Here is a 26,675-nt window from a genome sequence, read left to right as displayed (position 1 = left end):
CATCAGAGAGACATGAAAGCAGAAGACACGTTTCTCTGGCACAGCATTAAAGGGACAATAAAGGGGTAATTGTAGCCTAGGGTGCGGCCACCGTCTGCGCCCAGCCTTCACTCGCCTTTGCGGCACTGCGCAGAACTTCACGAGGGATATGATGGAAAAGCTGGGGTGAGGATGTCTCAGGTCAGGACCTGGTTGTTTCAAAGGTGGTATTTGCTCAGGAGGTTAAAGGCACCGCTAAGGTACATGAATAAAACACTGCCAAATACTCTAAGCTGTAACACAGGCAGACTGAAGTCTTTTAAAACTTGATTTTTCATGTCTATTTTCACCCCGAGAGACGGTTGTCAAAGGATCAAAGCAATTCCCATTTTTAAACTCTCTCTTTCTCTCCCTCCTCCCTCTCCTCCCCTCCATTTCTCTCTCTCTCTTTCCTTCCTCCTCTTCCCTCTCTTTTCCAACAGGACTCCACAGAATGGAGCAAGAATGAGAGGAAAAAGGCAGACAGAAAAGCATGAACTGGAGGCTTGTTGAGTTCCTCTACCTCCTGTTTATATGGGACCATATACTAGTACAGCCCTCCCACCAGGACCCAGCTGCTACCAACCAACATGTCTCCAAGGAATTTGATTGGCTTATTTCAGACAGGGGGCCTTTCCACCACTCACGGAGCTACTTATCCTTTGTGGAAAGACATCGTCAAGGATTTACAACCAGATATAAAATATACAGGTATGTTGGTTTCCTACAGCACCCGTAGCTTGGCTAAGTTGTTAGGTGGTGGGAACTCAGCCGGTTCCCATGGGCTCAAGGCTCGTAGTCAATGGGAGACGCATCATTGTCCCCGTTCCACCTGGAAACGCTTCTTTGGTTCTTCGTGGTCCTCAGCTGGCACCGCAAATTGTTTCAAAGACTCGTGTAATGCTCTGATAGTGAGATGAAGGAACTGCGGTACCATGGCAATGTGCACAACACAGATCGAGATAAAAAGGGACCAAGGCTGTGGGTGTACTTCATTTGTGGTGACAGAGAAGTTCACAGGCAGGTTCACAAGCATGTTTTTCAAATCGGTTTACCTATGGGCAGACCAAGCCTCTGTACCAAACTCATTCGTGTGAACTGCCAATAGCTTAAGGTTCGCATGGGCAAGAACAGACGTAAAGATGTGAAGGCACACATCCGTACGGCAGTTCTCATGCGGCTGTGCATGAGCCGTAGCAGTGTACTGCCTACCACAGACCTTTGCAGATTATCTCCACGTATGAGTCGGGCTTGCCCCCAGAACTGTGATCTTGGTTTAAAAGTCTTCCAATGAAAAAACTACAGCGAATAGGCAGAATTTGGATTTTCCTTTGCCTTCTAGGTTTCGAAGCCTTTGTTGTTGCTTATTTCAAGCTCTTCTTGCCAGCTGTGATATCCAGAAACACACTTTTCTTTTTTCATTTTAACTTGAAAAGCTTGGGGTGCTCGTGTGAGCCTCCTATTAGAGCAGCAAGCACTTTGGAGTGAAGGGGAATAAGCCAGCAAGTGTCATGAGATTTGCGCAAAAACCCAAAGAGACTGCAGAACTCTCATAGACATGTGCGCATTTGCATAATTATATAGTCCTGTTGTGTTGTAGAAAGACACTTGCAAACACAACCACGCAAACTGGCAGGTAGGAAGGTGCTAGTGAATAGACTACTGGCAGCGTGCACACACACACGCGCGATGACTCGGGGACGGGGGCAGCGGGGAAACCACCTGTGTGCAGGCAGTGTTCTCCCATGGGCAGAGAGCCAGAAGCACTTGCAGAGTCATAGCGACGTGCGAGACGTCATCTATGTGTGGGGAAGAAAAATGAGTGGTGCCTGTCCCACGGCCTCCGGGGAGTGCGGCATCCCCTCCCCTCGCATCAGCCCGCAGAGCGAGGGCAGGTTCGCATGGGTTGAGGACGTTGTCCTGGCTTGTCCTCTTCGTTCAAAACAGCTCGGGGGGAAGACAGCCCCAAAACCTAGAAATTATGTTGCCGTGCTTCCACTAAGGGTGTCTCGCTGTCTTTGCTTGCACAGAGGAGCAGAGAAAACATGCCTTTTCCGAAAAGACTTCTTTTCCTGGTTGTATATATCCCCAGCTCTGCTCCTGCCCTGCCGGACAACATACACTCCGATGGAGGCTGCAGATCTCTGCCCCACGCAATGCCCCTGGCAGTGGCTCTGCCCTCTGCTAAAGAGCCATTCAGCCCTGAATGCCACCGCAGCAGTCTGCAGGGGCCGGAGTGGGAGAGAAACGCGTGCAATGTATGTGTTCAGACACATCTAAGAACTGTCACTGTAGGTCAGGCCAGAGATCCATCACGCCTGGGATCCTGTCTCTAAGAATCATGGAGAACCGGGTCTGGAAGGACCTTGAGAGGTCATTTAATCCATGCCTCTTCCCCAAGGCAGGCTCAGACATACCTGTGTCACATCCGACAGAGGTTCGTGGGCAACCTCTCCTGAAAGGGTTCCCGTGACGGAGAATTCACACGCAGAGCAGGCAGCCTGCGCTTTGCTCTCCCCGCTTTTATAAAGGAGCTAAAATCTTGTTTGTATGCGAAGCCGGCGATTTCCAGTTTTATCTGCTATGGGGTGAGGAACAAGTTCCCCTTTGGTTTGTAGGAGACTGGTAAGAATTTGGAGACTCATCTCGGTTCAGGGAAGCGGAAAGGGATCTGTTTTTCTCCATTTCTGCTGGATATTGCCAAAGCGCTTATGAAAGACACTTGTAAGCACGGGGAGGACACAATGTCCTTCTTCTTCCAACATGGGAGAAAATGGGCAGCGACATTCTGCATGCATGGGAGGTGTCTGAAAAGGGTCTTGCAGATGGTCACAGTGCTGGAGAAGTCATTATTCACAAAAGAAACTGGAGATGAGACGAAGTGCAGTGGAAGCAGGTAGGGAGAGAGTTTAGGGAGACACGGGAAGCCTGCAAGGGCACCTAGGGGTGCATCTCACGGCCAAATGCTGGGCACGAAGCTGAAGGAGGGAGCTGAGGGCTTGGGTAAGTCCGGCCACGTGTGTCACGGTTTGAGCTGCTGGGAGCTGAGCGTGTTGGAAACACATTCTCTGGGGGTAACTTTTGCTCCAACAGCGGTTGGCTGAGGAGGAGGGGAACCCTCCTGTGTTTCGGCAGAGCAGATGGAGCCATTAGGTAGGAGGCTGGCGAGATGGCGGAGGGTTGTTTGCTTTTAATATCTGGCCCTGTTGGCAGAACCGGTCACTTAAAAATTGGGCCCGTGCATTTTTTAAGGGGTGTCAAAATCAGTCTAGCTATGGTGAATTAGTGGAGCCACAGCCAGTTCTCGCAGTTAAGAGCTGGACTCTGAGCACACACATCCTCCAGAACATATCATTTTACTGAAACCCACAGGGGTAAAATCTCATTTTGTGGGCTCCTTAAATTGACTTGGAGAATCTGTGAAGCTGTTGGGATTTTGTCAACTGTTTAATTCCAACATAGAAGCCTCTTTCCTCCCAAATGATGTCTCTCAATTGCTCTTTGCACTAGACTAGCCCAAGGGAGGCACATATTCTACATTAAGGATATTGCTCCTTTCCTTAGAAAAGCAGCTGATTTGGAGCCTGGGAATTTTCTGTGTAGTCTTCTCTTTCAACGTTCCTTTTCTCTCTCTCTCCTTTTGGTTGGCTGGTTTGTTCTTTGTCCCTGGGTCAGACACTTCCTTGGGGCACTCGTGATTTTGTTGAGTGAGGTTTGACCCGAGCACTGCTCTTCTCCTAAGGCCGATAGCAGTAGACCTCAGACCAGCCACAGCGACCAAGGATTTGGCGTGGATGTGAAATCAGGCGAGAGGACCTCACCCGTCCCTAATTGAAACGCTGTCGCCTGTTTAGTGGTGATTTCCCCAGTGTCTTGCTGTGCGGGAGCATGGACACAGCGCATTAGGACTGTGTCATTTACATCGAAAACCCACCGAGATAAAGCCTCTGTCAATGCTACGCGGCAGCGTAAGGCAAAATGCAGCATTTTTGCCTTTTTACAGGTGATGTTAAAAGGGAAGCGACGCCAAACTAAACTCCTCCTTCCATCACAGCTGAAGTCCAGAGGTCTGTCAGCAGTGAGCAAAGAGCCTGTTTTCGTGAGCAAAGCTATTTTATACGCTGCATAAGCAGAATCGCTGTAGAACAGCATAGTTGCCCGTATCTCTTCACAGGATGCCTGAATCCCGGTCTACCAGCCTCGCACGGAAAGGCGGTTGGCTGGTACAGTCTCCAAAGGCTCATTCCCTCCTTCTGTGTATTGTGTTTTAGCAGATTTTAGGCCTCTTTCTTGCAAAACTTGAACCACTGATTTTCCTGGTACCCTTCATCAAGGTTGGCACCTTGCATGCGCTGTTAGTAGGAAGGCAAAGCAAAGGGGGAGATGTTTTATATTAAGCCGCGGACAGTAGGTAGGGGTAGATACAACTGCGTTACGGAAGCACATTAATCAGCATCGATTCATACTAATAAGGCTGGTTTAGGGGGGCCTCTGGCAGGAAAACGCTGCTTTGATCATTATCTGTGCACTCTGATGCTAATGCAGATAGGATGGCAGATGCTGAGAGTGGTTTGTGGGATGTCTGAATATTCATTACCACTACCCTTGTTGTTGTTCCTAGTCACGGGAGCCTTTTGGGTACTAGGTACTGCACGGAGGCCGGGAAACAGATGAAGCTCAGCTTGGCTTTGGGACTAGGGCACTGCTCAGACCAGAAAACCTTCCTGTTACCACGAGACAGTAGTTAACAGCTTCAGTCCACTTCTTTGAAGTCTATTGTTGCGTTGTCCTTTTTTCTTCTCCCAGAAACTGATTATTTAGCTATAAGGCAAAGCAAAAGCAACAGTAGACTGAGCACTTGAATACGCTGTGCAAATAGCCAGGCAGAAGCCCTGAAACAGAGGCATTTCGCTAATGACGCTGCTCAGTTTAAGCAAGTTCTAGAAAAATGAATCTTTTCTAGACAAAAAAAAAAAAAAAAAAAAAAGAGGCTTTGTTGTACAATGCCAGAGGTGAGACACGGGAGGCAAAGAGGGAAGCGGTGAGATGGTCTTGTCCGGCTGGGTAGACAGGCTGCCACCGCCAGTCTTCCCACAGCAAAGCGGGGACAGGACACACCACCTCGGGAAGAGGGACACTCACAGTTAGACCGGCAGAGAAGCAGGCGGGATCTATATTTTTGCCCCGGGCTCACAGCGTGGCTGTGGGTAAGCTCGCTTCTCTGTGCCTCGGCTGCCTCCACGCAGCCCCGAGAAGGGGAGATGGCAGCACCTGCCTGCTCTGCGTTGTTGGGCAGACTTAATTAAATGCTGCAAAAGGTTTGGTCGTAAGGGACGGCAGCGATACACAGTGGATGATCGCAGAGGGCTGGAAGGGGAATGTGTGTGTACAAGAAGAAATGTGGATTTTCCACGTGTGGGAGTTTAATTCCATTTTCTGAAATGACAGTCGAGACAGGGAAATCTCTCTCTCTGTGTAAGAGAGCGGGAAACCCTGGGGTATAAAAGAGAGATCTGCTCGCCTTGCAACTTCTCCTGCAGTGGGACCGTTTAGAGGCTGCCTAAATTCATGAAACCTGCAAATACAGAATACTTCTGAGACCTCTGCCAAGTCTGGTTAAAATGCACCAACAGATTCAAAACTTAGTGGGGGATGTGACAGCAAAGCAGCCAGTCCTGCCCCATCCCTCCGCCTGCAGCGACAGGACAACACGGCTTCCTTACGTACGCTCCTTAAGGTAATGTCCCTGGATATATAAAAAGGAAATACAGCTCCTGAGACAGGAAAGGTTGTGAGTAACTGGCTGCACAAGGTAGCTATAAATCGGTTGGGATGGTGCCTGGGGGGAAAAAAGTGCTTTTTTTTTTTCTTCCTCAAAAAATTGTTTTCATCAGGAGAGTGGTGCATGTCTGGGACAGGTCAACGGGGAGGTGAGGGGCTTCTCCATCCTTGGTGGGCTTCAAGGCTTGGCTGGACAAAGCCACGTCTGATGATCAGATGATCCGAGGGCTGGAGCCCCACTGCTGGGAGGACAGGCTGGGAGAGTTGGGGGGGTTCAGCCTGGAGAAGAGAATGCTCCGGGGAGACCTCAGAGCCCCTTCCAGTGCCTAAAGGCGCTCCAGGAGAGCTGGGGAGGAACTTTTTACAAGGGCATGTAGTGATAGGACAAGGGAGAATGGCTTCAAACTGGAAGAGGGGAGATTTAGATTAGATATCAGGAAGCCATTTTTCACTCTGAGGGTGGTGAGCCCCTGGCGCAGGTTGCCCAGAGAAGCTTTGGCTGCCCCATCCCTGGAGGTGTTCAAGGCCAGGTTGGACGGGGCTTGGAGCAACCTGGGCTGGGGGGAGGTGTTCCTGCCCAGGGCAGGAGGCTTGGGACTAGATGATCTTCAAGGTCTCTTCTAACCTACACCATTCTGTGATTCTATGGTTCTATGATGTGCTCAGGAGCTGGTGATAGTCCTCCTTCAAGTGGAAGGTTGGATTAGGGACCCCCAGGGTCCCATCTAACTAACATTTCTGTGATTTCCCTGCTTCTTCTATTCAGAGTGGACACTAAACTGGGTGCTCATAAAGGGATTTGCAGTGCTGAATGCATTCGGCCACACTAGAGATTTTTATTTAGTCCTAGAAAACCCACAAATCTGAGCAGCTATGTGCTCTCTAAACGTGTCACTCCCTCGCAAGGAGGAAGAGAATTATCATGAAGCGAGGATCTTTGCTATGCATGTAGCATGGGCTACAGTTGACTTAGAAGTGCCTATGCTGTTCTGCCGCTTAAATTTTCCCTTAGAGGAAAAAAAAAATAAAAAAAAAGAAGAAAAAAATTTGTTCTTGCAAAACTGTCTCACAAAACTTTCAAGTTTTATGGCCCCACAAATTAAAAACAATGAGCCAGATTCTCTGTGACGTAAATATGTGACGCTGTTGACTTCAAGGAAAATTCATCATTTTTTTTAGCTGGAGAACCTGTTCTAGCAGTGCCCGCTGCCCCGGGACCTGCAAACGCAGCACCAGGGCTTATGAGCTGGCTGGCAGCGTGACGAGCTGTTATTATTCCTAAGCAAAAGCAGAATGCGGGTCCTACATTCAGGCACTGGACTTGGACAATCTGGCTAGTGAATGGGAAGTTTCTATGACTGTTTTTTAGCAGCTTCTATTACAGAAGTCTTGCTTTTCCTGACCAGACCATCCAGGCAGGTTTCAAGCAAAGCTGTGGTTTCCACAACTGAGGAACTGATCTGGCAGAAAACGAATCTGTCAAGAAAAAAGAAAAAGAAAAGGAAAAAAAAAAAGTTAATTATCAACTAGATCACTTTTTCAGTCTCGTTCGTTGTGTGGTCAGGTGGTAGTAAAGGGACAGGACTGTGTGGATGGAGGCAGGAGGGGGACTAAGGGGACTGGTGAGGCTGCTGTTTTTTCAGCAGCAGTGTGGATTCCAGTTGTATTAAAGTGGTTGTGAAAATGCATGCTAAGTTTTGGCAGAGACAAGGTCTATTAGAGAGGCTTCCACCATTTTTTCAGTCCCTTATTCTTCTCCCATCTCTCCACTCCTCATTGACTCCTTTTGCTGTCTCTCTGTTGCATTGAATTTAATCTACTGGTCACTAGAGCTGTGCAAATAATTGATTTTGTGGTTCACTGGTTGTACGGAACAAAAATAACATTAAAAATGGGTTGATCTGAAATGGATGTTTGTTCAACTTTTCAGTAAAAAGAAAAAATCAAAACATTTCATTTGAGGCTCAATGAAAGGCTTAAGCTTTGCTGTTTGTTTTCATTTTATTAATCCAGTGAAAAACTTTTTTTTTTTCAATTTTTAAGCCGTAAAAGTTTATCTCAAAGCACAAAGTCAACCAACGCCACTTAAAAAATGTCAAAAGGGAGACATTTTTATTTTGAGTGTATTTTGTTTAGCTCTTTGCTCTTCAACTTGCTCATTCAATTTAAGTTGAATTTGCAGGTAGTTTTTATGTCCTTGAAATAAGGAAGGAGGGGAGAAAAAAAAAAAAAAGACTGACTGGCCTTATTGTTCGCTCTGAGACTTTGAAATCTTAAAATTCCCCGGGGTTCAGCTTTGACTTTCCTTGGGTTCAGCTTTTAGCATCTTAGGATTAAAAAAAAAAATAGAATAATTTCCCCAGCACCGCTGGGCAGGGGAGGCGCAGGCAGGACGAGCAGTAGGATTGCGGCTTTGCTGTGGGAAGGCTCAACGCTTGTTCAAAATGAGTCTGGGTGCTGAGATCTGAGTGCTACTGACTGAGACCAACTGTACAACACGGGTGCAGTCACAGTTACTCTCTCACACACCCATATCCTGGCGAGTTTTCAGTCCTGTTCCAGTTGTTTGGGTGCCTGAAGCATCCAAAAAAAGCACCGTGAAGGTTCTTCTCAAACGGCATTAAGGTGATGCTTTGCGCCCGTACAAATTGATAGGCACTGTTAGGCTTTTTAATCTTTGCTTTGGCTTTTTTTAGTCATGCTGAAGTTCTGCTGACAAGGTTTTCCTATTCGGTTTTTATGCTATCTGTTTAAAGGGGACATCAACTTTTATGTTTTCCAGTCAGAGGCAGAGCTTTTTTAGGAGAGGCAACGCAGCAATTGAAGGACAGAGGGAGCTGAGATGAAAGGAGGCTCTTGCCTCCGTGCAGAATGCGCAATGGAAATCTGTTCAGCATTGCATGGCAAAAAATACGAAATCTCCATAGTTTACATTATGCATGTAAACGAGTGATGTACATTCGTTTGTAATCAGTAAATGCCTTGTAAATAAATGTGTGTAAACCAAAAATTTAAATCTATTTCCATAGTGCATGTAAACAATGAAGCCTTCCAGTGTTCTCTTCAATGTAAATGTTAATCTAAAAATGACATTACTACAAGTTTATGCAACTTTACAAGAGAGCCGCAATTTACATTCCTGTCTCACCAGCTCTAACACGGCCGCTTGGCAATCGGGAGCCACTCAGTGACTGGCGTAAACCAGCCAATTCCATCACGGAGCCTCTCCTTTAGCCACCACCTTCATTCTTCATGCAGTTCAGGGACCGGTGTTGTTACATTCCCTGCATAATGCGTCTCCCTGCCTATGGGAAGCTTTTAATATATTTGCATAAGCAGAAGAAAGGCAGGAGCGGGGGGTGGCAGGGGATGGCTCGGGCTGAGCTGTGCCACGCTTGGTCCCGGGAGCCTTGGGCTGAGCAGACATGGAGCTTGGTCCTCATCGGGGCTGGAGGAGCAGCAGCTCTGGCTGCTCGGGACTCAGATGGCGAGGGCTCACGAGCATCACGGGCGGCTGCAGGACTCGGCGGAAGGATGCACCTCTCCTTCTCTTTGGTATTCTTGAGAACAGAGGGCAAATGGAAGGATAATTGGCGCCGGCCTTTGATATGCTGAGAGCTGCTAAGATACGGGAAAAGAATCTCTGGCCAAATTTCGGGGAAGGGCAGAGCCTCAGCTCAGCGTGGCAGCGCGCACCCAGGCCGTGGGGGATGGCACAGAAGCACCGCGGTTGACAAGTTCACGTTCGGATAGGGCGCTTGCGGTTAGGGCAGAGCGGTTCCTCGGGAGGAGAGCGCGCGCGGGAGCTGCGTGCCCGGTCAGGCGCCAACCCCGGCGAGCTCTTGGCCGCATCGGCCGTCTGTTAGCGCGGTTCTGCGGGGTCGCGTGCTCAAGCACAGCAATTCCCTCTCTGAATCCAGAATGAAAGATTTTAACCGTGCTCCAGAGAAACCCCAGAAGCAGCGTAGACAAATATTTTCAGTCGCTGAACTTTTCCAAAGAGCTCTGCATCATCCTGCCGGGCTAGCAGGGAGCGCTCCACGCGGTCCCCTCTGAGACCTGCCTTGGTGGGGGGATCTTTTCCCCTCTGCGTGAAGGACGGAGGGCTCTGCCCAGCGGGTCTCCCAGGGCTGCTCCCCAGCGTGCTGCAGCAGCAATGACTCTGCATGTTCGTCTCAGCTTTCTTCAGACCAGCAGACTATGGTCCAGTGGCTTGGGAGCATATTTTAAAGGCTAACAAGCCAAGGAGAAGCCTTCACTCTTTTTTTTTTTTTTTTTTTTTTTTTGTGGTGAGCAGATTATTAATTCTGCTTTTAAATCAGGCAGATGCTTATTTCAGCAGAGAAGCTGTTACATTAAAAAAAAAAGTTAGATGCATGGAATAATTTTGTTCTGGCACCAGTAGCACTGGGAGATGGCATGACTGTACCTATTATAGGGGTTTTTCTATTTCTGGATCCTTCTAATGTTTCCCTTGGGTTCCAGAAAGTATTTTTTTTTCCTTTCTTTTTTACTGATTGCCACCCACCAGCCTCTGTAAATGGAACAAGACATGTCCCACTGGGGCAGTCAGAGACATCCAGGCTGGTTTCCCATGTTAAACTGCCAAGTTCAGGTACAGAACCCCAGGACACATCTAAAAAGAAACCCCAGGATCAGTTTTGCCTGCAGCGGGGAGGGAGGAAAGTTTGGGTCAGCGCTTTGTGCCAGGATCTCCTCTCCAGGCAGCATGAAATCCAATATGCTCGTGCAGAGCCGGCGGTTCCTCTGTGCTGCGGCACACGTGTGCCCGGCGAAGGAGCTGACGCAGCGCACCGGCAGCTTGGGGCAGCCTCGGCGTCTCCTCCAGAGAGCCCTGGGCAGGAGGTACCGGGGCTGCTCCTGGGGAATGGGGTGGAGGCAGCATTTGGGCAGTGCCCTGCTGCCAGGTCTGTGCGCTAGGGATGCTGTTCATAGAGGCATAGAATCACTATGGTTGGAAGAGACCTTTAAGATCGTAGACTCCAACTGTTCACCCAGCAGTGCCAAGTTACCACTAAACCGCGTCCCTCAGCACCACGTCTACCCGTCTTCTAAATCTCTCCAGGGATGGTGATTCCACCACTTCCCCAGGCAGTCTGTTCCAACGCTTGACAACCCTTTCAGTGAAGAGATTTTTCCTAATATCAATGTAAACCTCCCCTGGAGCAACTTGAGGCTGTTTCCTCTTGCCCTATAGCTTGTTATTTGGGAGAAGAGACCGACCCCCACCTCTCTACAACCTCCTTTCAGGGGCCTGTAGAGGGTTGTAGAGAGTTCAGACAGCTGTAGAGATAAGGTCTCCCCTCAGCCTCCTTTTCTCCAGGCTGAGCACCCCTGGTTCCCTCAGCTGCTTCTTATAAGACTTGTTCTCCAGCCCCCTCACCAGCTTGGTTGCCCTTCTCTGGTCACCAAACCTGGAAGCTCTGTGTGATCAGACCTGATTTTGCACCCGCAGCACTTCGCAGCCTTCCGCCACCACCCCAGTGGCCACCCAGTATTTACAGGAAGCTGCAATGAGATTCCCTTCATTTTTGCTGGTTAAATACATCCCACCTGGTGAGAAACGCTGAGAGGGAAGGGAGGAGAGGGGTAGGGACAGGAGCTGCAGGTGGCAGCGGTATTCGCATCCGCCGAGCTGCCTGGGCTGGTGGCACTCCGCAGGGGCTGCCTCCTCCTCCTCCTCTTCCTCCCTGATGGACTCCTCACAGCTGCTCTGCTCTCCAACCGCTCTATTGAACAGGACAGAGATCCTCCCCATCACCCCTGTGCCATGCTCCGCGGTGTGGGAAAGCCGCCTGCCCACTCCAGTGCCGTGACCAAGGCAAACCGTGACCAAGGCAAGTCGTGACCAAGGCAAGTCGTGACCAAGGCAAGCCGTGAGGTCTGACAGCGGGAGCCGCGAGCAGGGCCAAGCCGGGGCGCAGCCGAGGGATGGGATTCTCTAAAGTATCTGCTGTGCTTCTAAATCAAAGTCCCGCTGACAGCACAGAGCGCTAAACGCCTGCCTGGGGCTCTGCTCCGACAGTCACGTGGCGACATCAGAATTTAAGCTTTAATTAAGAAACGAGTGCGGGGAGGGAGGGAAGAGTCTCCAGCCCTTATGACTGCAAAAGAAAGCTTGGAAACGTGACCCGAGTGCAACCAACATCTGCTTTAATGCGCAGACGGCTCCCAGCAGAGGGGTGGGCAGCCGGGAGAGGAACCCGTTGCATCAAATTCCCAATCAGGTCAGGCATGCTTCTGCTTCTGCCGGCAACGAAAGCGCTTGCTTGGAGAAGGGAGTTTCCATGAAAGCTGTGCCATGGCAGCATCGCACCCTCCCTTGCTGTACATGGCTCTCAGGCAGCCTCACGGGGCCAAATTTTACACTGGCCTTGTGCACAGCCATCGTCGAGAGGTGGCAAGAGCCATCGAACTGCCCCTGTGCTCCTGCGGACTGAACAGTGCCGATGGGGCACAACGCTTTCTAAGCAGCAGTGTGGAGATTCTCTGCTCTGGGATTATGGCAGGAGGGGTTTTTTGCCTCCTGGAGCTCCTTAGCCCAGATTGAAGGGACTCCTTTGCTATGCCCATGTGGCATGCACGCCTGCAACACCCGCTGGCCTGAAAACCCACACTGTGCCTTCTCCTGCCATCAGTTTGAGCGAGGGCAGGGAGCAACTACATGTTTTAGAGACCAGTTAAGGAGAAGCCCCTGGATGCTCTCCATCTTCCAGGGATAGACCTTTGGCAAAGGTCATTGAAGAAGAACTGTATTTGATGGCTGTGCTCTCAGCGAGCGCGCCAGGGGCGGGAGGCTCAAGTACGCCTGATGCTGTGAGACCCTCTCATTCCCATGAATGAGTACCATGAAAAGCCAATGGAAGAGCTGTTCCCCTATAACTTATAGCTGGGACCTGTCTCTGGGCTCTGATTGACTTAGTGGTAGCTCTTACGATCATCCTGGCGCCGATCCCCCTGCTGATGTGGCAGAGACCTGGTTGTTTCTGCAGTAAAGTGCCCTTCGCAGGCTGCAGACCCGCCAGCAGGTCCATGGCCGGGCGGCCGCGGGCAGCTCTGCCGGAGCACGGACCGGGTTTAAGCTCTGATTTCGGTAGCTGGCCGTCACAGTGCCTTCAGCCTGGATGAGGACGCAAACGCTGATCAGTGAGGGTCTCCCCACAGCTACCTGGAGGTGGAGGAAAGGGCCAGGTGACACCGAGCGTTATTTTGGGAGCGCAAAGGTGTTTTCATTATCCATGCATCCCTGTTTTCATTATCCGTGCATCCCTGCCCTACCTCATTTTGCTTTTCCTCCCCTTTCTTTCATGCTGGTTCTTTCCCTCCCAGCAAAGGAAAACCTGCCTATTGAGTATTCAGCATGAAATATTTCGGTGTTAGCTTCCAGCTCTCGAGCAAAAACCCAAAAAGAACATTACTTTTTACTCCCCCCCCCAACGTCTGGGGCTCTCCCTGGGGAGTGCAGGCGCACAGCCTGGGTAAGGCTAATAAAAGAGCTTGGTACAGGGGGAGAACCGCGTGTTGCATGGTTAAAAGCGAGCAGGAGAGACACGAATAAGAAAAGAAGGTTGTTAACTTTGTCTCTGGTTAAAGCTAAATGAATAGTCCCCACCAGACTAATACGTTCTCCTTGCGTTTTGCCTTCCTTCCCCCTGCTTTCCTCCCCTTACCCCCCACTCATGCGCAGACTGGGAAAGTCTCAGATTGCCCCCTCGCACCCATAAAAGACTCACGACTGTTTCTCAGGAGTATTTGGTATTTGAAATCTGTGCCGTACAGATTCAGCAGCCGAGTGTTGCCGAGTCACATGATGACCCGTATCTCAAGACTATTTAGTGACTCTTCAAAGCCCACACTTTGAGAGTCCTCTGATTATGTAAGAGTCTCAACTCAATTTTTAAAGTAAGTTTACGGCCCTCATAATTGCAGAGGAAAACTTGATAATACGACTCCTACATACTCAGAAAGCAGAAGGCAAAAAAGAAGAAGAAAAAAAAAATCCCTGAAGTTTATCAGATTTAAAAAGTCTCATGAATTTTAAAACCAATCTCTTAATTCTTTTTTGGAGCCTGACTCATGATTTTCAAACAGTTAGCAATATGGCTGTAGGGATTGTAAGGCTGGTTTGTTATCTTATTAGATAACTTACATAAAATATCCAAACCCGTGGAGACTCAGAGATTGAGCATTGCACTTCAGTACACAGCTGGAGAGAACAGTGTCTTTTCTTCTGTATAGAAGCTGAGGATCTCCTCTTAATCCAGGTCTCTAGTCACTACTGCAGCATAAGTATTTCCCAAAATTATATTAGTGCTAATCATATGAATGAGAATAGCCATAATATTGATCTTCATAATACTTAGGTTATTAAATTTGAGTTTGAAGGTAGTTTTGTGGGGCAATTCATAATAGTAAATCTCGTCAGCATGCATAAGCAGGGAAAACAAGCCACAGAGCAATAGCACTGCAAACCCAAAGAGAAATATATTCTAGAGTCTTCCACCCTAGCACAAGACTGCACACCGGACAGACACGTGTGAGTAAGTTAGCAATGCCCGCGCTGGCATTTTGCTAATCGTTTGATAATCTCAGAGGAACTTAATTGATCGGAAAGGGGAGAAGAGCCTTCGGATGGGGAAACAACTTGTTCCAATGTTTGTATGAGGTACGTGCACCACCCAGGGGCACTTTATTTCTGTAATATTTGCACACACGCCGAGACAGGGGTGCTCCTGTGATAAGAGGAAAGGGGATTGCCACTGTCACCCTTAAGCGGTGGGCTTGCCTTCCACGTTCGTGTTTCCTCAGGCTGCCCACGTTCAGTTTAAAAGTTGTGCATACTGAAGAGGTAGGGAGGTAGCGGAGCAAATCTTGCTTGTAGCTGTTCTGCAGCCTCATACCTGCCTCTGTGCAGACAGGAGCACTGATGTTTGGGGTATTGGGGTGGCTGAAGCATCTGGCATGGCCTATAGTGGATTAAAGGAAGACTGAGAAGTCTTTCCTGTGAAATGGCTCTGTAATAGGGAACAGAAAAAGTCCTCCCAGTTCTTCTAGCATAGAACAAAGGAGGAACCAAGAGTTTGGCTGAATGCTACTATATAATAAGCTTACAGGATGATTGCCAACTGTATTTGGACTTAATTTTCTTCTGCAGACGAGTCATAAAAATAAGTTTATTGTTTTCACTCCTGGGGACCGAGATGTTTGCATCATCTCTTTTAAAAAAGGCACTGCTTTATCTCCCCACTTGAACATATGCACTCCGTTGGTGATTGTCTCCTGTACGATTGTGGGTGAGCATCTGAGGGCAAAGACTTGATATGCACAGCTGCTCTCCGCTAGCTGGAACAGAGGTGGCTCAGCTCTCTGTCAGTCTTGCAGGTGTTTGTTTCACTCATAGCGGTGGGGATCGCGCGCCGAAAGGGGAGCAGGTCTGGGGTAGTCCTACAAGGATGGTGGAAGGCAAATGACAGGTAGGCAAAGTCCTTGCATTTTAAGTGTAATAAAATTGTCTCAGCGAGCTAGAAAAATATTTTCTCCGAAGTCAGGTTTTGTCAAAATGCTTTGTTTTGTTAGTAGTACAGTGTTTCGGGCTGATGAATTGGATTCAACACATTTTTGAAGTCCCGGCCTCTCCCGTCACGAATGACTATGGCGAAAGAGAGAGACCTAAGAAATGAGCTAATTTGACAGAATTTTGTCTCGTGAAAACATTACAAGCTGTTCCAGATTCTTCCAGCGTGGAACAAAGCCAGATTCTGCAGCCCTGAAAGTACATAGAAAAAGGAGTAATCTCCTGGACAGCTCCAGCCGCAACTGAAGTCAGAGCTCTCCCAAACGTGAGCGATTTAAGCTTTGTCTGGAGACACAAAACTGAAGCCCTTACCAATTACAGATGAGTTATCATCAGGTGCCACAGGGACCGCGCAAAGGGACTGAGTAGTAAAGGATTAGCCAGTGCACACAGAAATATCGAGCAACTCACTACTACCTCCTATTGTGCTCGTGCCAGTGGAAATCCTTCTTAGAACGGCATATTTTATTCAATTTTTAAGAGCTCTCAATTTTTCATTTAGGAAAGGAAGTTGGAGCAGCGTCCAATCTGTAATCAATCAGTCCGCCTTTGCAGAAGAGCTCTGAGGAAGCGCTCTTGCTCTTTGGTCCTTTATCTTCTCTGTGAACTCACAGAAATTATATTTCTGAATGGGATTAAGAGTGAGGGAGAACTACAGCCAGGGTAATCCTCAGCTACATCTTACAGACCGCTGTCTCGTAGTAACTAACCCTACCGAAACTGTCCCCAACCACAACACTGCTGTCTCCAGTCAGAAGCAGCAGATGAAGCGTCGGATAAGCTTGGCCCAGACTTAGAAAAGGTATTTAAGCACCTTGTGGGGGTACTTAACTGCCTAAGTGCCAAATTCCTGTTGATTTTACCAGGCATTATAAAATCAGGCGCTTTTGAACAGGATCTGTCACAATCTCATTTAGAGGCCGTCCATAACATAAGCCATGGATTCATTATCCCTGGTAATAAATCACTAGAAATACACAATGATGAAAGGAGGAATAACAGCCACAGCTCATCCAGGGATCTCAAAGCTCTCTGCAGCCATTACTTAGGGTTCCTTATAATAGCTGAGGAAAAGGCTGGGTTTTGTTTGTTTGTTTCGAATGAATAAATTAATCATTAGTAAAATATTATGCAGTTCATCAGATATATTATTCACTAGCTATTTGTCAAAATAACAGCTCCGTCATATATTATCAGAACTAAACATTTATAATGTGTGTATATCTAGTCATCAGATGATTTATTCAGGCTTTTGTGGAATGAGTTAGTTATTGACCAGTTTAAATCACTGCTCCCTTGGGCGGCAGAGACGTGTTCGGTTGTGAGCTCTTGGTGCACTCCCACCGTCTTTTTTGCTGCGTTGTTGTGCAGCACCTGGCACCGCAAGCAGACTTTGGGTTTCTTTTTGACAATGGTTTTAATTCTGTTTATCTATAGCCAATGCCAGGTCTGTCTCAGGCAGAATTCAATCACTGATCCCAGATCAACTGTGATCGGAGTTCTCCGTGTTCTTGTAGGACCAGCGCCTGAACCCAACGCGAAGGTCCTCATCTCTTCTTAGATACCTCAACCGTTTACGGTCTCTCCACCTCCCAGTTGCAGGAAAAAGAGGGTTTAGGGATTCCAGCTCGCTGCTGCATGTGATAGATCACACAATTTCGGTAGCGCGGGGAAAGAACAGAGGAGCCCTTTACCAGGACCCTCCCAGCTCCCTCTCCCGTGCCAGCACGCTGGCCTGCTTCCAAAAGTGCCTCAGCAGAGCGAAGCTACGTGACTGACACTGGCTGACTCCCCTCGTGGTTCGTGACCAGCATCCCAGAAGGCTGCAGCTTCTTCCATGCCTTTATTGGTGTCAAACATCGCAGCCTCTCCCCTGGGTTTTATTAGGGAAGCTGATGCCAAATCACCCAGCTTCCTCCTACTCGATAAAAAATGTTTATAACCCAGTAAATTCTAACATATCAGCAGCTTGTTATGGAGGGAAAAGGTCACTGGGAGAGAAAGGGAAAAAAAAAAAAGAAAAAGGGTGCCCTTCCATCGGAAATTCTGGCTGGGTATGTATGAAGGAGTCAGCGCCAGGAACATATCTTTTGATATGATAAAGTCTCATAATAGAAAATGTTGCTGCAATACAGGCCTCGTTTCTTCAGATAAATATTTAATATAGATCACTAAAGATTAATCGAGTACAGAAAAGAGTCTCTCCTATGGTTGGTGTAAAGAAAACATCTTCTCGTTAATTTATTATGGAGACTGAAATGAGAAAAATCCTATAGAGAGAAATGCAGGGTACGGTTTCCATAGAGAAGCAGCGCACCGCACCAGAATTTATTTAGTGTGTGGGCAGAGGCCTTCCCAGAACCAGCTGCAGCGTGGCGTTCGCGTGATAAAAAATCCCAATGTAGGAAGAAGCCTCATAGACTCATCATGTTTTGCTGATCTGACTCCTGCAGATCCCAGGGCTTCCAGAAACGGTGAGACCGTGGGACCCACGGGCTCTCGAGAGCGTGCTCCTCCCTGGATGAAGACTGCGTGGTGGCATAGGTACCATCCCAAGCAGCTCCTCCAGGAAAGGATGTTCAGTCCTTTTGGAGTAAGGTGATGCCCTGAGCTCACCGCGAGGAGAGGAGCCCCCAGTCTGATCCTGAAGGCTGTTTGCTTTAGCCAGAAGTCCCCGTAAGCATCTCCTTGACAGTTTCTCCATGGCACTGTGGCCATGTCACGCTGTGCTCCTGACTGTATTGGGCAGCAAAAAGTCCAGGGTGCTGGTGTGAGACTTTCATCTCTCACGATGCTGGCATGTGTTTAGTCAGCTCCATTGGTAAATGGATAAAGCTCCATGGGTAAATGACAGGACCCCTTTGCTTCCTGCATCGTCCACAGAAACCATCTTCCCAACCATTTTGCAGCATTACATAGGACAGTTACAGAGAATAAATCATAAATAGCAGCAGAGGCAGTATGAGGGAGAAAATAAAGGAGTCACAGGCAAGGGAGGAGAGAAAAAAAGGCGCACCTTCAGCTGAGACTTGAAATGGAACAGAGTCGATGAGATGGAGAGACACGTGAAGGTTGTTGCAGATGGTCAGCCCCGCTGACGCGCAGCCCCTTGCACCACCAGCATCCGCAACGTGTCAGCGAGGGGGGACCGCTTGCTCTTAGCCGAGCAGTGGAAGTGAGCAGGAGAATCCGGTAGATCTGTCTGTGCTCAGGGATGGGGGAAACAGAGGAGCCCCCTCCTGAAATGCATGTTTTAGAGACCAGAAACAACTCCGGGCAGGCTGTAACACTTTTCCACCTCTCCAACAAGCCATGTCCAGTTGTTTCTCTAGAGGTGATACTGTGTTTTCCTACTTGACCTTTTCCTGTGGACACCTTTCCTGTTTTGGGAATGTTTGTGTCAAGCAGTCGACAAAACGCTAGTCCACGTGTTCAGCTCTCCCCAGGAGAGAGGCCAAGGGAAGGAAGGTTGGATGCCGCCCGTCGGGTCCTAGTCACGCTGCCCTGGGCATTGCTGGAAGGCGTTTGGGAGACGTAGCTAGGAGGAAGATGGAAAAAGCACGGTTGGAAAAGGGTTGGCCTTATTTTTGTGGCATATGCAACGCAGAGTGTCTCTTCCGCTGCTGCCATGCCTAGCTGATCTCGCAGGACACCATTTTTTTGGCTGACATGGAAGACGGTGGAAGGAGAGAGAGGCTCCAGCATTTGGTATGACAACCCAGGGACCAGGGGACTAAAAGGACCCTCCTCCAGGATGGCACTGTCCCACCTCCCACTCTGTCAGGCACAGCGTTTTCTATTTGAAGAGTTCCAGTCCTAAACCTGTAGGACAGTACGGGTGGGCTCTTTGCAGACTGCACCTCCCGGCCCGCGGCTGCTCCCAGAGCCCGAGTAACAACGGAAAAACTCAGTAATAATTCTCTCCAGTTCTACCACAGGCTGTTGGACTCGGTACAGGTGTGACTGGATGGCAGGCTGTAGCCCGGGGCTATCCGGGGGAAAGACTAACAGATTTTTAATAGCAGCAGGGACTGTTGCAGTCATCTAATATAAAACTAATCTGTGTTTTGAACATTTCTTTGTGGCGTGTGGCACGGATCTGGTCAGGAGAACTGCGACAGCTAAACTACCCCCAGGATAACCTGAGGCTCATCAAGGGGCTCCCGCTTTCGTCCCCGCAAAGGCTGTGACTGCCGTGCAGCTTGGCCCCCGTCACCTTGGCAGGGGCTGTCGTCAGCCGTGCCCCTGCGCCTCTGCCTGCCATGCTCCGTGCGCCCGCCGCAGTGAGCCACAGATATAATCTATGGAACACAAACATGATTTTATAATAAGTTTTCTATGCAGCCGGGATAAAATGCCAAACAGAATCAGAAAACAATCAGTCAGTGAAACTCGGCGCGGCTGATGAGCGCGCTGCCTGCAACGGTTCGGTGCGCGGGAAGATTGAGGCTTTAAATACAGCCGCCACCTGCCCTTCCCGACGCGGGGATCAGCGGGGCGAGGGGGCACGGGCGGCGGGGGGATGAGGCTCAGGGAGGTGGGAAAACCCAGCGCATCTCCCGGTGGGAGCAAGTTAGAACAGGAGCGGTATCAGAGCCGCGAAAAGACACCGTGGGATGGAGCCGCTGCTGCTCAGAGCCGCAGATCTGCAAATCCCCCTGCAGCTGGGCTTTGTCGGTGGGAGCAGGGACAAACAGCTCTGCTGCAGAGACAGTATTTGAGATAAACATGCACTTATTGTGGAGGCCTCTGGGTGATGCTCTTGCACAGGGCCATATGATGGATTCCTCCCACCGGAGGCAGTTTTAGGACGCCTCTCCCCCCCTCCATCAGGCTGGCAACAGCCCCTGCCCTGGGCAAGTTGAAGTTCATGTTGGGTTCTACCTCCTGCCACAAGAATATGGTCTGCGAGAGCCTAAATCTGTACAGCTCAGCACAATGCCACGGCTGGGGGAGAGAAAAAACCAGAAAGGAGGGCTGGGAAGTGCGAAGAGGGGCAGCAACTCCAGCAAAGAGCGGGAGAAAGAAGAAAACGGAGTGTTTTGGCGTGTGGGGCAGTGTGAAACAGCATCCCGCTGGCCCGGGCGGCAGCTCAGCCCATCCGGCAGCTCACCAGGGTCCAGGAGAGGGTCAGGCTGTTCCCTAGGGGATGACTACATAGCCCATGGCCAGGGAACAGGTTTTGGCTGTCCCCTTCTTCCCGACGCTTGCTCGGGTGATGGGAGTTGTGAGGTTTCTTGTCTGTAGCAGGGGACATCGGGGCCAGCTCTCTACCAAACCGCACAAATAATTTGATATTTTTTTTCCTTCTCCAGTATTTGTAAGAGTTGGGGGATTCGGACTAGCTTTTGTCCTGTCTTCTTTAAGTACTCCAGCCTTGAGTCATATTATTGTATAACTCACAACTTCCATTTAAAAAATAAGAATAGGCTGTCTTTTAGGATTGCAAAGAAAAGCCGGAAAACGCGAGTCTTTAAATCTCAAAACCCAGAGGGCAAATAAAAAGCACTGCAGATATCGTTGGTTTGTTCAGTAGATAAATAAATACATATGCATGTGCTTCAAAATTCTGGGGTCCAGTTCATTATTTCTGAGCAGAGGCTCAGATGTGCCGTAGCACATAACCCCTTACTCAGCCGCGTGTGTGGGTTTCGCCAGCGCAGGAGCTGGTGCTTTTGCTTTGCCCGGTCATCACCCCTCGAAACAGCCATGAGGGGGGGGGCTTCTCCAGCTTTTCTGCGGCATCAGATCCCCTCGGACTCAGTTTCCAGTACGTCACCTCAGAGGGATCCTGACTTTAACTTAGCACAGACAAAAAAGCCTCTCAGGAAGGCGAGCAGCGCAGGCGAAAGGGGAAGAGCCAGCCCCGCAGAAGCTCCCACCCAGACGCAGCAAAGGGTTCCTGAGCTATGATAAAAGCACAAAGCAAAGACGTAAGAGCCCTTGCTAAAGAACAAACCCCTTCACCCTCTATTTCACTCCCTACTAAACTTTAAAAACCCAAACCCCTGCCCCTCAAAAAAAAAAAACAAACAAAAACACAACAAACAAACCCCACCATCCCCTTGGGGACAAAACCAAACAAACAAAAACCTCTGAAAAAACAAAACCCAAACAAACCCCCGACCCTCCCGCACAGCTGACTTCTCTTTCCCCCTGAGTAGGCGGTGGAAGGTGGGGCTGTGGATCCTTGCAGCCGCCCTGCCCTGCCCTGCCTTCGGGGAGAGAGCTCTGTGCTGGGAAAGGGGACGGTGCCCTTTGCTTGGCAGCAGGGTGCAGCTCCAGCCCTCAGTCCCAAACCCCAAATTTTGACACTTCCAGCCCGGAGACCTGCTAGGACTTGCAGCTGCCTTTGCGCGTGGGGCTGGATGCTGCCTGCACTGGAGTTGAGGAGGTTTTACTCTTAACTTCTCCAGAACCTGAATTTCACACCTGGACCTTGGCACGTGAGTGGATTTTGCTTTGTGGCTGAATTAAGCGATTTGTGCGGACAGGCGCTCCTGCGGCTCCGTGCGCATTGCGGGGCAGTTAGCAGTTCCACTGACCTCCCTCCCTCCCTCCAGCACGCTGCAGATTTTATGCCCACGGCGTGTGTATAACCGCCCCTCTCAGCTATTTCAGGTGTGCTTGAAGGTCAGTGAGCTAAGGAAGCACTCTGGTGGTCCTTTTTACAATACAACAGTCTCCTGCAGCATCTGCCTATGGTATATTCATGAATTTGCAGGAATTCAGACAGGCGCAACCTGAAGTGGTGCAGACTAGCACTGCTGGAGGCCTTAGAGGTCTTCAACGTTCTCTCACAGACCATCCGGCACATTCTTCTTTGCTGATTTGAACGCACCAGAGTCAGCAATCAGCGTAACCTTCCCGAAGGAAGTGGTTTGCATTTCATTAGATTGATTTCACAGCCTTTGAGGTCCTATTACTTTGTAGAAGATAAATGCTACGGGTGTGCGTTTGATCCCTCTCAGTCCTGCTGGAGAACAGGTCCGACACTCTCCTTGTGGTGTGACTCCAGCTTCATGTTTTGAAGCACGTGGGTCTCGCGTCCTCCCCGAAGAGCTGGGATTTGGGAATTTATGTGCAGTGGTGATTTTAAGACATGTACTTCTGCCTCTGTTTCCCTTCTCTTCTCTGTGGTCGATGTGGAGTTGTGTTTGCGCGTTGCTGTTGCTACCGTCAGCATGATTGAGTGCGGTGTTGGAAGCGGTGTGCCCTGAGCGGGCAGCAAGGACCCCGGGCAGGAGTGTTTATTGGCACAGGCAAAATGGGCAGCAAGATTGGCCATTACCATCCTCCTCCCCTGATCCTAAGGGTCTCTTCCAACCTAAATGATTCTATGGTTCTATCTCCTTTAGTCCTTGCTGGAGAAATGCTTTGTCCTGGCTCCAGATCTGGGTTATTTTTGTTCATGGATGTGCTGGGTGCTAGATCTCTTCCTTGGAGAAGTTGTTCATCTCGGGAGTTGGACTAGATGATCTCTAGAAGTCCCTTCCAACTCTGAAACACCGTGATTCCGTGATCTCTTGCTGCCTTTGCTTCTCTCTTAGCAGTGTCACGTTTGTTTAAAAGTGCTTTGAGATCCACGTATCAAAGTCCCAAATAACAGCTAAAGGAAACATGACTCGTGATTGGGAAATCGCTAAGCACGTGCCTGAATAACCAAGTGCTTCAAAGCTTCACAAACAGATCCCAGAAAACAAAAGCATTTGCATTCACTAGTCTGTTCCCTGGATAGGACGGGACAAAAATAAAGCTTTTCCTTTCTGAAATATTGCATGAAAAGCATGGTTGTCTTTTTATTGCAGGCCACTTTGCAGCATGCAAATAGATTGCCTTTCTTCAAGAGTTTGTGAATTTTTATTTTATTGTAGTCTTTTTATTTCCTCCATCAAAACCTGTCTGAGTTTGAAATGGCATGACTAGGAATGAAAATTAAATACATCAAAACTGATTTTTGTTGAAATGAGATTTTGGCGCAAACAGGGAATGTTCAAGGCTTTCTCGCTGCTGCGTTCAGTTTTTTTGCTGAAGAGGGATGTAGTCTGAGGAAATGGGTCACCTTTTTCCTAGAGAAAATTTCTTCAATTTTACTGTAATTCTGAAATGTCACAGGCTTTTTGGGACTTTTTTTTCCCCCTTAATCTTGAACAAAGCATAAATGTCTCTGATTATGGATGGCTTGAATTTTGCTCCAGCTATACTCTGCAGCCTTATTTCTTTTAGCCCTTCACCTCTCTCCCCCCTTATACCTTTTGCTAGCAATTTCAGGCCCAGATACCACCCGAATCCTATGCTGAGAGGGGATAGTCTCTGCATGTAGTCATATAGCGTTATCCCTGCTTGCTGGATGTCACTGGTAAACGAGCAAACCTTGGCGAGTGGCCCGAGCGTAACAGCGCAGCTTGAAAACCAAAAGGGTGTTGAGCCACAGCTCTTGGGGTGAAGGCACAGAAATGGGTGTCCTGAGGAACCGTGAGGAGGAACCACCATGTTCTCCTAAGCTGACTTGGAGGAAATAATGTCACAACACTATAGGAATAAAGTAGGAAGGATCAGTATGGGAGGGGAGGTGGGTTTTATTTTAGGTGACAAAACAGGTGTTGTTCACTTGCACTCTCATACCCCCTCCACGTAGTCACGAGCGCTTTCTGCAAGGTGCCTTGCAACGGCGTGGGTAGTGAAGGATGCCAGTCCTCATCACACCTCTTGGCTTATTCTGAGGCTGGTGACCATGTGTTGGACCTGGGTATACCTTTAGGAGCAGACAGAGATTGGTCCTTCTGTCCTGTTGCATCTCTGCAAGTCATAATTTCCCTGCATATTCTCTAGGTGCAGCCTGGAGCACAGTCTTCCATCTGAAGGGTGTTCCCTGGCAGGGAAGGGTATGGGCCACCTTCACTTCCCATAACCTGGACAAAAGCCCTTCAACTGGCCTGTGGCAAGAGATCCCTGATGTAAACAGGTGGCTTTGCCAACTGGCTGTCTTCAGGCATCCAGGCCACCCACCAGCACCCGCCTTACGTGATGGCTGGTGTCTCCATCAGCTGAGAATGACTCAGGGGCGAGGGGGTGGGCGAGAGGGGACAGCTTTCCCATCACTGCCTGCTCTTGCCGAGCCCACAGGGGTGGTCGCTGTGCCCAGGTGGCTCTGCCAGGACTGCCTTGAGGGCACAGCGGGGCGCAGGAGGCAGGAGGGGCTCTGTATTTGAACATCGCTTCTTTTTTTTCCTTCCTCCTGCCATGGCGAATTTGAGCCTTTGCCAAGTGAGTAGCACAACTGACCAGAGGGGGGGTGATGGCTCCATTTTCTAACAACAGTTCAAGTTTTGAAACATGGCTGCATGCTGTGTTGGAGAAAATTTTGTGCTTTTTGGAAAAAAAGGGCAATCAAGGCTAAATTTCCAATGCTTACTTTCCCAGTATTGACAAATACTGTGCTTAAGTTGCCAGTAGTGCAGCAGCCGGGTACCTTTGCCTGTAGCATGAGAAATTAAGGTCCAAGTCCACATTTCTCAAGTTGTTTTTTTTTTCCATCCGAGTTAACTGTGAATCATGATAAGTAAAGAGTAAAGCTTGGGGCTGTGGTGTCACAGGCTGAGGTTATCAGCTTGCTGCAGCTAAAATTAGGAAAAAAACACCCTGTAGTCCACGCACCTGTATCTTCAGGAAATTAAGCAAGTGCAATTTAATGAAATGACTTGTTCCAAACTATGTTCTTGTTACAGCCTTTGATTCATACTGTTGTGCTCGTATGAACACCGGTGGGCAATTGTGACCCGGTCTAGATGGTGAATTTTGGGGCAGGGCAGGCCTAGCTTGCTGAGGGGCTCCATGGGGTAAAGAGTGCTCACCATGACTTAGTGCGGGCCAGTCTTCCCCTCGGTGATTTCTTATCTGCTCTATAAATTAAACCCTGCCTCCCTGTCTTCCATTTCAAACTTGCTTTCAAAAGTAACAGATTTAAATGCTTTTATGTACTATTTAGCCATACAAGGAGGGACTTCGTCAAGAGTTTAACCTACTAGAGTCCAAACAAACACTTCAATGTGAAAAGGTTGTTGGTGGTGGTGGTTGGGTTTTTTTTTTTTGCAGTTGCTACTACACAAGACTGAAGAATTCGGGGCCTTTTCCGGCCTCTGCCCCATGTTGCTATACGGCCTTAGTTAATTGTCTCACCATCCTGTGCCTTTGCTTCCCTTCCAACCCCTTGTTGGTTAAGCCTAATTGGCTGTTGTATGCCATCAGCTCTCTGGAGAAGGATCATGTGTTCAGCGAAGGAGCAAACAAGAAGGGAATTGGAAGAACTGCGGTGAAGAGGACCTAAAATTGTACCGATTATACCAGGTTTCCTCAAGACTATCTAAAATTTCTTCAATTACTTGGATGTTTCCATCTGTTTCTTTAAAAGTGCTCTTCTTTGAAAGCACGTTCTTGACAGCTCCTTGACTTTCCAGGATCTGCTTGATCCTGAATTCGAGGTCAAACTCATAGACACATAAATCTGGGAGACTATGCTATGAAAAATAGTATCAGTGTTGTTGTAATCATAACTGTAGAACTCAAAATGCTGGCTTCATAGATGAGTTTCTCTAGGCTGCCTCAGCTATTCTAGTGGAGAATGGTTCTGGCTGCAGCTCTTGTGGGTTTTATCATAATTCACAGTGAAGGAATGGGTGTCTGTGTTGTCCATTCCAGTGCTTGGAACCCAAGACCCTGTAGCCTATTAGAATAGCTTCCTCAGTAGCTTAATAAACCATGTCTGGTTTAGGTAACCTTTTAGGAAGAAAACAGCAACACAACAGAACGTTTCCTATTGTTGCTAATGTTTGTTAAGTTGCGGTGGTGCTAACAATGCTGGGAGCCCTTGTAGAGATGTCACTCCGGCTTCTAGCAGCTAGTATCAGCCACTACGTAAATTGTAGTGGCTTAGAAAAAGTGCCGTCAGCCCAATGCTGAAAAGAGCTGAAATGGTGTTAACAGTAATGGGAACTACTTATGAGCAAGTCTGCAGGGTGGAGAAGGCTTAAGTAGGCTGGGGTTGGAAAGGATGTCTCTACTGCCCGCAAGCAGTTTGTGGTGTAACCTGGTGGGTGTGATGAAAAGGAATTGCAGCAGCTGACTCGGATGAAATATGGGAGCAGAGCAACTGATGACAGCTGGAGGTAGCTGATGAGTTTCCTCCGTGTTGAAGAGGTTTAGAATTCACTATGTTCTCTGAGGATGCACAAACATGTAACTTGGGTGACCCCACTCAGTTGAAGGGGTACGAACCTGCTCT

The 26,675-nt window shown here is 48.8% G+C and overlaps 1 protein-coding gene across 1 annotated transcript in view; it reads left to right on the top strand.

Annotated features, from left to right (window-relative positions):
* Window positions 1-511: 511 nt before the first annotated feature.
* BRINP1 (BMP/retinoic acid inducible neural specific 1) overlaps window positions 512-26,675 on the top strand; it is a gene marked incomplete at both ends in the record, with an annotated part of 60,564 nt that continues 34,400 nt past the window's right edge. The window contains one exon of the mRNA XM_082492615.1: window positions 512-729. Within this exon, the coding sequence (XP_082348741.1) occupies window positions 512-729 (218 nt within the window). The remainder of the gene's footprint in view (window positions 730-26,675) is intronic.

Source organism: Vanellus vanellus, assembly GCF_965231255.1.
Source record: "Vanellus vanellus genome assembly, chromosome: 18".
In the NCBI taxonomy this organism is placed as follows: Eukaryota; Metazoa; Chordata; class Aves; order Charadriiformes; family Charadriidae; genus Vanellus; species Vanellus vanellus.
The sequence above is the reverse complement of the archived record's forward strand: the minus strand, read 5'-3'. Positions and strand labels throughout refer to the sequence as shown.